We start from the raw sequence: 15928 nt of genomic DNA, 5'->3' as shown, positions 1-15928 counted from the left end.
AAGGGCTGGGTAGCAGTGCTCAGGGTCAAAGTACTATTACAGATCAAGGGATCCAGTGTGTGGATCCAGCCCATAGAGTGTGTCACTGAGGAGTTAAAACAGCTACAGTTTGACTTAAAGAAGTCTGTGATACTGAAGAGAGAGATATGGAAAAGATAAGGGGTGGTAGTGGTATTTGGCTTAGAGCACTCAACTAGCAGCGAGGTGAGAGAGTCTAACAAGCCAATGAGCAGGCCACAAATGGTGGTCACGAGTTTGACCCAGTAGGGACACATAACCAACATTCTCCAAAGTGGTCAGGCAGAGTAGTATTTAACAGCTCACATGGTTAAGGTCTGAAACAAGAGATGGTGTGACAGGCAGGTGGGATCAACATCATGTAAAAGAGGTAATGTTAGGGACGTAAGGAAGTTTGAGGAGCATCGGCAACTTCTTCCACTGTGTCTATGCCTAGGGGTTAGAGAGTGGGGTATGTGCCCTCTGTATTTTGATTATGCCTAATGGGAGGCTGTGATAAATGCTATAGTAAAGTTTACCAATAACCCGTCTCCCATCTGGGGTGCCATGGATCCTTAATTAGGATATAAAAAAAAAAAAACACAACCCATTCTGTATGCAAGGTAGAATGCCTTCCTAAATATGCCTCATGTCTCCTATAGGACCAATAAATGTAGCCTCCATAATTCTCTGGCCAGTGTTGACAGTAATCTTTAGTTTGATTATAGAGAAAGCTAGCACAGGAGACAGGAGTTTCTAGAAGTGGATTTAGGTGTTATAGGGATAAGTATCTCCTTTTAGAAACTTGCTGGTGAGCACTCTCCAGACACCACCATACCAGTGGTCTGATTGAACCACTGAGTATAGGTTTCCTGAACCCTTGAAATCTTAATATAACAATAACAAAGAGGGGGAAAGAAATCTGAAACACTTTTCATTACCTTAAATCACTTTCTTATACCTTCAGAATATTCATTTACATGCCTTAAAACACTTTCTTAGACCTTCAGAACTTTCTTAAGGGTTTGCATCCTCAGACTTTATACACTTTCTTAGACTTCCATTGCAACTGTGCTGAATTTTCACCGGTAGCCTTTCCTAGTATCTCTTTAGGAACTTCAGTTGTGCTACACAGTGCCAAGCCTCAGTTGCTCTCAATGACCCATTCAAGTCTTTTTAAAACTAACTACCTAGGTGACGCTTATATTACAAAGTCTGGCTATCAGCACAAGGTACATCCTTGTATATGAGTACACAGAGGTGCAGCTCTAGTACCTTTTAAACAAGCTTGGTTTTGTAAATCTTATCATAAGCCCCGTTTTTATGATTTTTCAGAAATTATCATAAAGTAAGAGAGAAACAGGCATGAGGCTAAGCCCAGATAAAGAAGAGATGAATAAGGGAGTTTACAGAGAACTGAATCAGCCTTTGAAAGCCCACTGTAGAGCAGTTTCCTGACCTTATTAGGGCAGGCTGTTAGTTAAAGGTGGGGATCTCTTGATGATAAACATTCATATGTAAGAGCTACTCCAGACAAGTATGACAGGAAGAAATAGAGGACAGAGCAAGTTTAGATATAAAGGATTTCAGATCATTTGTTTATGCAGTGGCAGAAGTTGCCACCATTGAAAACTGAGTATGCCACTTTTGGCCACTGAACTATACTGAGGCAAAGATGTTTGCAGTAACAGAGTGAGGCTTTAATAAAATCCGAGTCCAAGGAGGAAGAGAGGGAAAGTTGCAAATCGAACTCTGCTGGAGAGAGTTTCTATAAGCTCCAAGTTAGAGAGACAAGCTCCAAGCTGAGAGACGAGAGAAGCCTAGGAGGACATAGACAAGTTGTGAGACTTTCAGGACCGAGCCGAGAGACAGGAGGGACAAGGTGGTAGAGACCCAGAAGGGCTTCAGGAAGCTCCTAGGGGAGGAGGCAAGGAAACAGGAGGGTTCCAGTAGAGGGAGATGAGCAAGTGTCTTATTAACTAGAGTTGCCTACATGGGGGGCCGTGGAGGGTATAGCAGGCTCCAGAAGCCAGAGAGAGGACACTTACCAAGTAGGGGAGGAGAGATGGATGGTTAGAGCAGGTAGAGGGAAGAAGCAGCTGAAGGGGTAGGCTCTAGAATTTGGAACCAATTATGATGGGTGGCAGAAGTTGGTAGAAACATGATTTGTACACCTCAAGAGAGTCAAATCAGCAACTTGAGTCAGTTTGAAATATTGAGATGCTGACATGATTGAAAGGTAAGTATGACACCATCTACCAATGCCACCTGCAGAGAGAGAGATAACTCAGGAAGGGAGTTGTGCTTGGAGACACTTGTGTGTTAGGAGATGAGATAGGTGGTAAAAACAGAAGACAGTAGTGGGAGACCTGAAGGTTAACATTTTTTATTCACACATGAGAAGTTCAGATGTAGCCAGAGTATGCAGGCAAGGAGCCCATCCTTGGACAGTATGGTCTAGTTTCTTCAATAGAAATGCAACAGGAGCAAAGGAAGGTCCCAGTTGGTGACCCAGGAACCAGAGCACATATGCCTCCTTTTCTCTACCATAGAGAGAGCGAAGAAGCAAGTTAAGTCCAGAAGACAGTGCTGGGGCCTGGAGAAGGCCTTGTTGAAGCTTACAAAAGGGCTTGGTAATAGATGCAACAGATGCAAGCGGGGTTAGTGTGAGGGGCCAAGGGCCACCGCATATAAGGGGTGGGTGAGATAAGAGAAAAGGGAATACAAAAGTGTAAGAAGCCAGCCATCCCTAGGAAAGACAGAATTTTGTCCTTGGTGGTAGGGACTGAAAGTGATGGGATTAGGTATTTCCTGTCTGGGGCAATGGCCTTGTGAGTTGGGAGTGATAGCTAATTCCAGATAAGTTACTTGAGGAGCAGGCAATCAGACCTTAGAAGGTGAAACCCTATATCCCCGGCTGGACAGAAAGTTTAATCACGTAGAGGATTCTGCCTAGCTAATTTGTGGGTACAGACTACCAAGGAGAAGATCATCTATGTCTTGTATATGCTTGGATTTAGGAAGAGACAATGTTAAGTCTGGCCAAATAGATGTGGGCTGTCCTGGAACTTCTGGAGTAGGACGGTCCAAGTGAGATGGGTAGAAAGGTGAATGTCTGGTTCAGTCCAAGTAAGGCAAAGATATTTTATGACTGGGTGTCCAGAAGAATCGAAAAGAAGGTATCCTTGAAGTCTAGGACAGAGAAATGAGAGGTCTCTGAGGGGTAGTGAAGATGAGAGTACAGGGGTTAGGTACTATGGGGTGAAGAGGAACCACTGCCAAGTTCATAAGTCATAGATCCTGAGCCAAGCTGTATGTTCCATTGGGATTTTTAACTGTGCATATGGAGATATTAAAGGGGGAAGAAGTGGGGTGCAGATTCCTTCTTAGGAGGTCAGAGATAAGAGGCTTAAGTACCCTGAGGCTTTGGAGAGAGAGTGGGTTTTGAGCATGGGTGATACAATTGGTAGGGTTTTGTAGTTGAATGATGAGAGGGGGATGATGTCTGGCTATGGAGGGGTTCTGGGTGTCCCAGAGGATCCATGTGGGCAGCTGCTAAGGGGAAAGTATGACAGATTTTGTGGTTTGGAGGAGCGGGTGGAGAGGAATAGCTGGCGAGCCTGGGGTCAGGTGAAGTAAATAGAGGGCAGTGAAGGAAATAGAGGCTCTTACTTTAGCCAGGAGGTCCCAACCAGCAAGGGGATGGGACAGGTCCGGTACCCCTAGGGAGGAATGGGTAAGGGGGGCACCCCTAAAGATAAAACTAAATTGGTAAGGCTGTCCCCGTACCTTGACATTAAGGGAACAAGAAGGAGAGGTGAGTCCCCAAAAGTCCATTAGGACTGAGTAGGTGGCCCTGCCCCAGTGTCCAGAAGGAAGGAAATGGATCACCCTGATAGTATGATAACCCATGGCTCCCTGTTGGAGATCGTGGTGGTCGGGCCAAGGGAGCCCTTCCCCTTAGTTGTCTATGGCCAGATCTAGGAGGTTGGCTGGGGAGCAATCTGTGCTTCATGTCCTCACACTCGAGGGACCCAGGGGCAGATAACAGCCCAATGCCTCCCTTACCTTGGACATGTCAGAGTGATTTAAGGAGGGCTCAGGCAAGCTCACTGACCCTCCTGACCACATTTGAGGCATGGATCTGGATGTCCTTGGGTTTTGGAAGGCAAGGGAGCCTAGGCAGTTGCTATGGCCAGCGGAAAGGCCTTAGCTAGCAGCAGGTATTTTTGTTTGGGGGCCTTTTTCATCTCTCCCATAGCACACCGTGAAGGCCACTACTAAGACTTCTGCCTGTGGAGTTAGGTGGTTCCTCTCTAGATTTTTAAGTTGGGCCCTACTTAATGTCAGAGACTCTGGGAGAAGGAATGCTTTAAGGACAGGCTTACGGAGACAAGCCAGGAGGCAACTTGTCTGGACTTCATCTGCATGTACTCTAGCCTGGTCCCAGACTCTCCTGTGCTCCTCAGGGAGAAGGTTGTTGGTGAGAATCTTATAAATGCCATGGAAAGCAAGGTTGTAAGACTGAGTAATATATTGGAATTCTTTAATAAAGGTGTAAGATTTAGCAGTATAGTGTTTGCTTAATTAGTAGGTGACTCGTATACTGACCAAGCCATCCACTCTGGCAACCTCTTGCAAAGGTTTAGGCCGTGTGTGTGTGTGTGTGTGTGTGTGTGTGTGTGTGTGTGTGTGTGTGTGTGTGTGTAGGGGGAGAGGGTAGCAGGGGTCCCATAGTGGAGCAAGAGTGAGTAGCAGGAGGACTAAAGGCTGCCTGCCAGTGGGCTGAAAAGTGGGAACCTGAGAGGATCCATTTGGGAGGCTCATTTCTGAGGGACAAAGGGAGACTAAAGAGGCCTGAGACAGTGGGTGGAGGCTAATACGGGGGAGGCTCCTTAGCATGATCAAAAATAGTGGGGGAGTCATCTGGTCTGGGCTTCATAGCTAGGAGTTGTTTCTTTCTTGGTTGGCTTATACCATGTAGTCATTTTTAATCAGGAAGGGAGTGAAGGCACATGGCAAAATCCATCTTTTCCATCCCTAGCAAAGATGGTTATCAGCTATGTGGCTGTCTCTGTTCCGATGGGGTGCAGCAGCTAAGAAGGTGGCACGCCACATGTGTCCTCTAAGATGGCCTATGCATAGATTTTAACCATCAACCCTGTGTGACAAGTTTTAAGTCAAGCCTTTTGTTACAGATTTTACAGATTTTTAACCATACCCAATATGCCTACGAATCTTGAGGTACAGAGAATTTACACAATAGTCTTACAAATCTTGAGATAAGATATATATCTTAGCAAAAGTTTTAGACAGTTAAAACTAAAACCAAGAGAATATGAGATGACTCTATGAGCAATAGTCCCTGTTGGGAATAGTCTGTCCCTTTATTTTGTTTTTCTTTCCTTTCTCTGTTACATGGTCAGGTGGCTTGCCTGATATGGGACAGAGATTTTGGAGAAAACCTTTGAACAAGCATGCCTGGGCCCAGAGGAGGGGGAAACCATACCTTAACTCCAGAGCCAGCTTTAATTGAAGTCAGACAGCATAAAGTAACAGTCTAATGCCACTCATACCTAAAAGACACCTGAATTCCTATAAAACTGAATCCAGCAAGCTGAGAGAAGGTTCAGAGACAGGAAATTTTTGAGCCCTGGCTACAGACAGAGGACGATGCACGAAGGAGCCGAGAAATGCACTAGCCAGGGAGGAGCGTGTGCAGGGTGTGTACAGCACGTTGCAACTGGCCTACTCCTTTGCTTTCTCCACCCCCTTGCTAGGTCCTGCTCTGGACTCCCACTTTGCCACAAACTTACAGATCATCAGCTGTAACTTAAAAGACAGACATGTATGCAGTGTGTGTTTATGTGTGTGTGTATGTGTGTGTGTGTGTGGGAGGGGGTAAGACCAGTCAAAAACAAATGGCTTAGAGTGGAGAAAAGACAAATGCTTGAACCTCTTGCAGTATTTGCAAAGGTCCTGAATAGTATTGGGATATAGGGTGCCATAAGGCAGCATTTGGACTGATTATCTAAGGGGTATTGAGGTCAAATTTGATTGCAAAGGCAAATAAGTTTAGGGCCCTTCAGGTTGGGCACCAGGTGTACAGGCTTGAGGTTTTCTAAATGGTATCCCAGGGGGAAGAAGAGCATACAGAAGGCATGGTTCCCATGCATGAGAGAGAGGGCAAGAGAAAAATATCTCTGCAGCCTGTAGTCATGGGCATACACAGGACTCAGGGAGGACCAAATGAGTACCAAGCTTTTTAGAGGGAGGGCTGTCACCTCACTCAACGTGGGTCAGGGCTAACAGCCTGAAGGGGTGACTCAGCACTTGGGACCAGGGCTTTCAATAAGCCTGAAGGCTTGCCAGAAGGCAATGAAAACCTGAGCTCTGGAATGAGGTCTCAACCACAGGAAAGGGTTGGAGAATGGAGTCACAAAAGCCATGAGGACCTAGAGAAACTGTGGGATTACGGACAGCTTCAAAGGGAAGGTGGGAGAAAAGGGCAGGAAAGGGGTGCAATAGCCCAGTTTGGTCTAAGGAAACTTCAGGACTGCAGCTCTAAGGATGGGGCAATGGAATCAGGTGAAATGGGCCAGCCATAACCTTAAAGATCATGGCTGGGGTACCTCCATCTCAAAGAGTACCAGAGGGTGTGGGACCCTCAACAGTCACTTCCTAGGACTAAGGGAAGCATTTACACTGACCAAAGAGGAAACTTACCAAATTGCTGCTGGTGGATGGGATGCTGAGCAATCAGTGAGCCAGAATGTGAGTCTGTTGTGGGTGGACTAGAGAGGAGGGATAGGATCCCAGTGAGGCTCAGACCTTGTAGGGAGCACAAGTACCAGGAGAACCTATCCGAGTCACAACACCAAATGCAAGTGTTACAGCTCTGGGGGGAAAGGTATCCTGGCAGTCAGGAGCCAAGGAATACCACAAAGTCACGCTGTACAACAAACTTCACAAAAGAGATTTATTGGGAAAGACACAGGAGGGTGGCTGCCTCTGCTAGAGCAAGAAGCAGCAGGGAACTGAGCAGGAGTCAGGTTTTATATAGAGTTTCTTGGGGACAGAACTTTCCAGGGTGGCCTGGGTCTGTGTTATCCAATCTTGGGGCAAACTCAGAAATTGGTGGGGCTTTGTGACCTGATCTTGAGCTTTTCACTCTGTAGAGTACAGCTTGCTTGTCCATGTTTTGAGGGTTGGGTCTGGCTGTTATGGCCATTATAGGGTTCTGTGGGCGGAGCTTGACAGTTGGAGGTCCTCAGTTGCAGGGTCTGGCTACCTAATTCCCTCAAGGGGCTTACAAATACATCTGTAGCAAATACACAAACTCATGGAGATTAAACAGTTCATTACTGAATGATAAGTGGGTCAAAGAAATCCAGAAAGAAATAAAAATGTTCTGGAACTAAATGAAAATGAAAACACAAAACAACAAAACCACCAAAAGCAGTCAGTTCTATGAGGGAAATTTATAGCTCTAAGTGCCTACATTTAAAAAAAAAAAAAAGACAGCACAAATAAATGGTGTGATAGTGCAACTCAAAAATTTGAAAAAACAAGAACAAACTAAACCAAACCCAGTGGACAGCAAGAAATAATAAAAATTAGGGCAGAGATTAATGAAATAGAAACAAGAAAATAATACAAAGAATCAATGAATCTCAGATCTGGTTCTTTGTGAGGATAAATAAGATGGACAGCTCCTTGGCCCAACTAAGCAATAAAAAAAAGGGTGGGGTGGGAGTGGGGTGGGGCCAGAACCAGAATGAACAGGGAAACATTACAACAGACATCAAAGATATTCAGAATATTATAAGGGAATACTTTAAAAACCTGTACTCCATTAAGCTGAAAAATCTAAAAGAAATGGATGAACTTATAGATTCAGCAAAATCACCATAATTAGACCAAGAAGTTAACAACCTAAACACACCCATAACAAACGAAGAGACTGATCTAGTAATAAAAAGCCGTCCAGCTATAAGAAGTCCAGGACTGGATAGATTCACAGCAGAACTCTACCAGACTTTCAAGGAAGACCTATAGCCCGTCCTTCTTAAACTATTAAGAAAACAAAACAAACAAAAAACAGAAACAGGAGTATTCCCAAACTCCTTCTACATAGCCAGTATCACTCTAAGAACAACAACAGGCAAAAACACAACCTAAAATGAAAACAACAATGTCAATGGTGAACATAGACTCAAAAATGCTCAATAAAGTACTTACAAATACAGACATATAAGAAAGATTATACACCATGGCTAAGTTGGTTTTATCCATGAAATGCAGAGATATTTCAACCTATATGAGTCTATAAATGTAATAAACTAAATAAATGTACTTAAAGACAAAAATCACATGATCATCTTAATAGACTCAGAAAAACAACAAGGGTGTCTGAGGAATAAGAAATCATATAAGTCATAAGGAATCATACTATTGACTGTTTACTTAAAAAACCTATAATAATGTAATTCTTTCTACAAACATACATATGAAGTTTTAATGAACTTTACTCATCTGGGCTGACAATGCTCTCTCCAAGAGCCTAACAAAAACCTAATACCATACACGAGATGCACTTATTTTGGTAAGTTAGCCAGGACTGTTCGAGAGATTCCTTAAATATACAGCCTATTGCTATTGCCCTTGGTTGCCACTCCTAGAGGTAGAAGGTAATTCCAGATTGTTGAAGACACCATGCACTTCAGAAACAGGACCCAGAGACCTCTGAGCTGGAACTGACCTGAATGTTTCTTCCCTGAGGACTAGCTTTCACGGTATCAGAAGGTACCACGCAAGTTTCCACAGGAGGGAAGCAAGCAGTAGTGCTACACAGCTATGGCACTTAAGAACCACATCAATGTCCAGCAGGTTACAATAATCCTATGGGTGCAGTAGTGGCGTGCGGACCTTGGCAGTAACCAACAGCTCTCAGATTGCTCAACAAGAGGGAAACCATGCCTGTTACTGGAAACCTAGCTAACTACTGAGTGCTAGTAAAATCATAGATATTGGAAGAGAACTTACAACCACTACTTTACTAAACCAGTATAATCCCTAGCAACAATCTAAACATTTGTCTTAATACTCAAAGATAAATGTAGCTTTCACTCATCAAGGAAACTTTAGATAGACAAAGCCCACTACAGAAAACTGCAGCCAATCAAAATGCAAGAGTTGTGGAGCCCAGTTCCAATGGATACATCTACAAAACATTCCTGCACCTAAGGTTCAGGGAACATTGTAGAAGAATTGTAGAACACTGTATAAGAAGAGGGAGTAAAAAGATGTAAGAACCAAAGTATAAGGCAGTTTGCTGTGAGACTGTGTCTGCTAGTGATTGTCAGAAGCTATGCCCATAAAGTCTCATCAACATGCAAATATGAGCTAAACAAGGACAACAGCAATAGACATGCCAAGTGGGAGAAATAGTCTCCCCCATGGAAAAGCAGACCAATTATCCAATACCAAACTGTCAGTCCTCAATTTGCACATACACATAATATCATACAGACCGAGATTACAGTTAGGAATATAAACATATATGCATGTAATGACAATTAATGAAAAAAAGAGGCCACGAATTTTAAAGAGTTCAAGGAGGGGTATACAGAAGACTTTAGAGGGAAGAAAGGGAAGGGGGAAAAAGATGTAATTATTTTATACTCTCAAAAATAAAAGAAGTAATTTAAAAATTATAGTATATATATTTTCATAGGTTCCATAAAGGGAAATTAATTTTTCTTATGGATTTCATTTTGAATGGTATGAGATAAAACAGGTAAATATACAAGCAAACATCATCTCTCTACATATGTGTGTCCTTGTGTATATATGAATGTAAATATGTATGAGGCATGAATGCAATACTTATTAAGATACCTGGGTCATTCTGCCAGTGAAGCCACATCCATAATCCCAGTGACATCTATTACCTCCAGCTAACTGGCAGTGGTGGGCTGGCCTCTCAGTTCTGCATGGAATGAGCTGGCTTGCTCTAAGGGCCTTTCAGCCTAGGAAAGGAGACAGATCCTTATAATGTCCTGGCAACCTGGGAATCCATATTTACTAGATTAATTTATCAAATGAACTTTTATATGTAATTGGATGTTTTGCTTTTAATTCTAGGAAATATGCCACCTCATGACTAGAAGGTGGAGGCATAAATATATCAACTAAAATTGCTTTATTATAATGTGTACAGTGGCATCTTCTGCAGCATGGCTTGTCTTACCTTGATCTTTTGGTGGTACTGATGAAGAATTCCGCATTATGATGTATGTGACTTGAACAGTAATTTTCCTAAAATATTCAAGAACAAAGAATTAGAGAATTGTTGAGATATTATGTTAATACACAGTAAAATATGAATTATAAAAGCTTTTGAAAAATGTTTTCCTTATTTATAACTAAATGAGTGCCAAGAAATGGGTCTTAAGCTACTAATAACCATTGCATGTATTTTCTGTTCATTTTTCTATGATAGGATTTTGCCAAATATACTGGACTGGACTGGACTTGGAGAAGGATGCTATCATGTGGTATGAGGGCCTACCTACACCTCTGCTGTCACAGTCAAATAGAAGTAAGCCAAGTGCAGAGTCTCTGAAAATGCCCTGCCTGATAACTGTACTTCACACATATTGTTTAAACAATAATTACTAAAATAAATTATAAGTGCTGACAACTAAAATACAAGCACTAAAATATAAATCATAAGCTGCAAGAACAATGTAAGTCTAATACAGTCACTTGATAGAATATAGTCTCACCAATGTAAAAAGAATATGAAAGCTATGGAGGAGTGTAAGAAATGCTGATACAATCACACAAAAAGACAGATGCTAATATTATAGTCATACAGGAACGCACATAGTGGCAAATTCGCATATGTGTCTGCACTGTGCTTGGTCATGGAATTATAATTTTTCTTTTTAGGTTAGCAAATTTCCACATTGTCTATACATTGACCAGCAACTCAGTATTCATGAGGCTTGGTACTGGGAACCTCTCAGAGATCAGAAATCAGGATTCCGGTATGCTATTTGCACATAATCCATACACATTCTCTTGTATGCTTTAAATAATTTCTAGATTACTCCACTACTTGGGTACAATGTAACTGATATATAAATAGATACCGGTATATGGGTGTATCTAACCTGAGGCCTAGCTATAAATGTAGTCAAACACATCTGTAGATAAAAGAGTCATGTCACAACATCCAAGGGTTGGACATGTTGCTTGTTTAGGGAATAATAAAATAAAAAAGTCACTACATGTTCTGTATAGATGCAGCTTTAATTAATTATAGGCAACTAATTTATCTGTTTATTTGAGACAAGTTTTTACTTTGTAGCCCAGTCTGGCCTGGAGCTCATAGAAATGTCTCTGCCTCAGTCTCCCAAGTATGAACAACATGCTCAGCCATAAATGCAGCTTAAAAACTATTTTTGAAGCAAGACATGGAAGTACATGCCTGTAAATCCTAGCACTTGAGGCTGGAAGCAGGAGGGTGAGAAAGTCAAAGCCAGCCCAGGCTACATGACAGCTTGTCTAAAAATACCTGGAATGTAAAACATGTTATTATTGTTATTTTGAGACAGGGTCTCACTATGCAGCTGTGGCTTACAACTTTTTTTTTTTTAAAGTGGAAAGTTTCATCAGTCTTGAACTCAGTGGTTTTTGTTGTTGATATTATTTATAAAAACATCTACCTAAAAGCTTATAAAAATATTGAGCATTATTTTTCCAAAGATCTTAATTGTCTTTTTTTTTATTCAAACACAGTCACATTTCTATTTTATATCCTCAAAATTAGAATTTTGGCCCATGTGGTGCTGTATGCATATAATTCCAGCACTTAAAAGGCAGAGGCAGGCATATCTCTGTAAGTTCAAGGCCAGTCTGGCCTACATATTAAGTTCTAGATAAAAAATAAGGATGGAACAGATAATCAAATCTTTCAAAGACACCAGAAATTAGTTCATAAAAACAGATCCTAACTGTAGCCAAATTTCTAGGTGGTCTTATTAAATAAAAAACACAGAGCCAAATATAGGGGTGAAAGCCTTAGAGATCAGGGACATAGTGAGAGCCACCAACCAACCTTACCTCACCAGCTCTGCAACTTCCAAAATGCCACAACTTCATGTCTACCCAGACTTTTATTGTCTTGCTGTTCTGCCCTCTCATTGGCTTCTTAGCCCAGCTACCTCACTCTCTTGTCACTGCCTGTCTGTACAGACCTCCAGGTCTCTATGGTTGGTACTTGGATTAAAGGTGTGTGTCACTATGCTTAGCTCTGTTCCTTAGTATGGCCTTGAACACACAGAGACCCTGCCTGCCAAGTGATTGGATTAAGGGTGTGTGCTACCACTACTTGACTTTTGTGTTTACTTAAAATGGCTTGCTATTTCCTCTGATCTCCAGGCAAACATTATTTATTAACATACAAATAAAATATCAGCACATTTCAGCACAAATAAAGTATCACATTTCCCCCTTTTGTCTAATAAAAAGTTATAACTAACATAAGAAAAACTATATACAATAAGTACAATAACTATATATAATATATACAAGCAATAAATACATCAACAATGTCTAGTCGATTTGCATTTGACAAATTTGGAGAAAATATGCCATTATTTATCCTATTTTGGTAAGTCCAAAATGGACCTAATTCACTTTTTATCCTAACTTGTATTACCAACAGAAAAATATCTTAAAATGTCTTTCAAACTTATACATAACACTTCTTAGTTTCTTTTCTGAATTTCTTAACAAGAAAATTGTTACTACAACTATCTAATCTTTAACTCCATCAGAGACCCAAGAAGGAAATAATATTACCTAGTAAAACAGGAAGTGCAAACAAGTGACTTCCAAAAAAATGTGAGTTGACAGAAACAGCCAGCTGCCTGGACAGTCACCCGAGGTTCCTCTGCTTAGACTTTCCTGGACAATGAGACACATATGCTCCTGGCAGGATAGATTTACTTCAGAGAGGAGGATGGGCATCAAAGACACTCCATATGGAGTTTGTCTTCTTTTTGGCAAAAATAGCCATTTGGGCAAGAAACTGTTCTTGCCTGGACTGCTTGACAAAATATACTGAACATGCAGGACTCATAGGAAGGTGACCACCAAACTTTGCAAGGCAAGATGGTTTTTCAGGTTCCTGCTTTGTAGAAGAAACTGCCAGAAATTCTACAGGACACAGAGAGAAGAGACTGAGAGACTCTAGGCCTATATGGCTGAAGATGGATGCCCCAAAATTGCAGAGGAACTGTGGATTACTGTCCAGGCAGGTAGCTGTCTCTGTCATTCTAGATTTTTGGAAGTTGCTCACAAAGTTCTTCCAGGTTTACTTAGGTAATATTATATCCTTCTGAGGTCTTTGATATAGTTGAAGACTAGATAGTTATAATTATGATTTTCCCTGGGTATGATAAGAAATAAATTAGATATGAAACTTTAGACTCACAAATATAGGATAGATAAAATATTTTCTTTAATTTTGCCAAATACAAATAGACTAGATATTATAACTGTAATTCTTGCCTGATAACTGTTTTGTTATATATAATTTTACTATGTTAAAGTTAAAACTTTCCTTTTTAATTAAACAAAAAAGGGGAAATGCTGTGGGATAATGCTTTTGTACACTGGTTTAATAAAACGCTGATTGGCCAGTAGACAGGCAGAAAGTATAGGCAGAGTAAGCAGACAAGGAGAATTCTGGAAAGAGAAAGGCTGCGTCAGGAGACACTAGCCTGCTCTCCAGGGAGCAGCATGTAATGACACACAGGTAAAGCCACGGAACATGTGGCAACATATAAATTAACAAAAATGGGCTGAGTTTAAGTGTAAAAGCTAGTCAGTGGTAGGCCTGAGCTAATGGCCAAGCAGTTTTAATTAATATAAGCCTCTGTATATTTACTTGGGGGATGCAAGTGGGAGAGATATGTCCAGACTGCCAGCAGGCTGGGACACAAGAGATCTTCCAACTACACCTAATGAGGCTGGAGAGACGGCTCAGAGGTTTAGAGCACTGTTTAGTCTCCAAGAGGGTTTGGGCTGGATTCCCATCACCTGTGTGACAGCTCACCGCCATCTGTAACTCCAGTTCCAGAGGATCCAATGCCCTTTTCTGGCCTCCACAGGCACCAGACATATGAGTGGTATTCAGACATACCACAGGCAAAACACCCATACACATAAAATAAAAACAAGTAAATCTTTAAAACAATACCAAAAAACTGATCCCAAAGAGATAGGAAACCACAGCAGTGAGTTGGATAATTATGATGCAAGAGGCAGGGTCCTGAGTCTGGAGGAAAGAGAGTCTCCATTGTGTTTCTCTTTACTTACAATTATTGAGCATGCAAAAAGGTATAAAATATCCATAATAAAGAAAATAAGGAAAAGTGAACCAGGTGTTAGAAATAATAGATAAGAATATGGGGTATTTATTCATGTTAATTAACTTGTATTAGGCATGTTGGGAGAAGAGATACTACCCAAAATGAAACTGAGAAGGGCAGTTAAATCAAAGCAAAACACAGAAAATGCAAGTATCATAAGCTGAGCTGTACGACAAATTAGAAGTTCATTCCAATAGCTGGAGAGAAGAGAGATGGAAAGACAGAAATGTTTCTTTAAAAAATAATAGCCCAAACACTATGATAAAACTGTAGACACATAGATCCAAACATGTAAAAGCCTACAATACCCAAAAACATAAAGATTATGGCAAAGACTATGATTGACCAACCTGTCCAAAACAAATGAAAATAAGAAAAAGTAGAGATCTTGTATTACATACAGAGGAACAATGTATTAAGGATGACAGGAGATACCTTATTAGAAACAATACAAGTAAGAAAACAGAAAGCATGAAGAAGGGAGGGAGAAACAACCATGTGGTCTAAAATCCTATGTCCCACAAAGAAACACTAGGCTCAGACAGCTTCCTAAAGATTACAAGTCCTTAAGGAAGAAATGACTTCAACCATACACACATTCTTCTAGAAAATTGCAAAGATGGGTTTGAGCAATCGCTCAGATGGTAGAGTGCCTGCTGTGCAAGGATGAAGACCCAAGTTTGGATCCCAGCACCCATGTTAAAACTTGGCATGATGGTGCACGCCTGTGATCATAGCACTGGTGACAGAGACTAGAGCTCGCTGGCCAACTAGTATATCAGAATCCTATACTAGGTCAAGTGAGCTCCAGGGCAAGTGAGAGACTCCGTCTCAAAAAAATAAGGTTAAGAAGCAACGAGAAAGACATCTGATGTCAACCTCTAGCCTCTACATACACATACCCATGCATGTGTACCTGTGCACACACACACACATACACAAAGGAAACTGAAAAGAATGAATTTCTCACTATTTAAGAAGTGAGCAATATCTAGACATCAAAGCTAGACAAAAGCCTTTATGAGAAAAGAAACTAAAGACCAATATTCTGGCATGAGCACACATGTAAAAGTTACAAACAAGATTTCAGCTAATCAAATCCAACAATATGACACAACATTGTAACTGGGCATGGTATCCTTACCAATACACATTTGGTTTAACATTCAAAATGAATTTCATTCACATATTAATCAACTAAAAAAGAAAAATATACGATCATCTCAAAAGGTACAGAAAATATATTTGATATGGTCTAAATCCATGTCTGCTAAGAGCGTTAAGAAAATGAAGAACAGAAAGGATAGTCACTTTGGTAAAGAGCTAAATCATGGAAAGCTGACTTTTTACACTCTAAGTTCACAACTAAGAAAAGGATATCCATCCTTAGCACTATTCCCCAGAGCTGCTGCAGACAGCCACTTCAGCAATGATGGACCAGTGCACACCCATGTGCAAAAACAACAATGAAAAACTTTGAGCCA

The 15928-nt window shown here is 41.1% G+C and overlaps 1 protein-coding gene across 50 annotated transcripts in view; it reads right to left on the bottom strand.

The window, feature by feature from the left end:
- Znf438 (zinc finger protein 438) overlaps window positions 1-15928 on the bottom strand; it is a 173805-nt gene that overhangs the window by 50401 nt on the left and 107476 nt on the right. For 29 of the 50 annotated variants that reach the window (XM_042277946.2, XM_076572439.1, XM_076572450.1 and 26 more), the window contains 2 exons: window positions 10250-10317; window positions 9898-10028 (listed from right to left, as the gene is read on the bottom strand). In XM_042277946.2, coding sequence (XP_042133880.2) covers window positions 9898-9943 — 46 coding nt within the window. In that variant the 5' untranslated portion in view covers window positions 9944-10028; window positions 10250-10317. Of the gene's footprint in view, window positions 1-9897; window positions 10029-10249; window positions 10318-15928 lie in introns of those variants that run through there. The other 21 variants (XR_013051430.1, XR_013051431.1, XM_076572460.1 and 18 more) reach the window with 1 other exon arrangement.

The sequence above is a fragment of the Peromyscus maniculatus genome, chromosome 5 (genome assembly GCF_049852395.1).
Source record: "Peromyscus maniculatus bairdii isolate BWxNUB_F1_BW_parent chromosome 5, HU_Pman_BW_mat_3.1, whole genome shotgun sequence".
Classification (NCBI taxonomy): Eukaryota; Metazoa; Chordata; class Mammalia; order Rodentia; family Cricetidae; genus Peromyscus; species Peromyscus maniculatus.
Note: the sequence above shows the minus strand (reverse complement) of the source record. Positions and strands in the feature narration are given on the sequence as shown.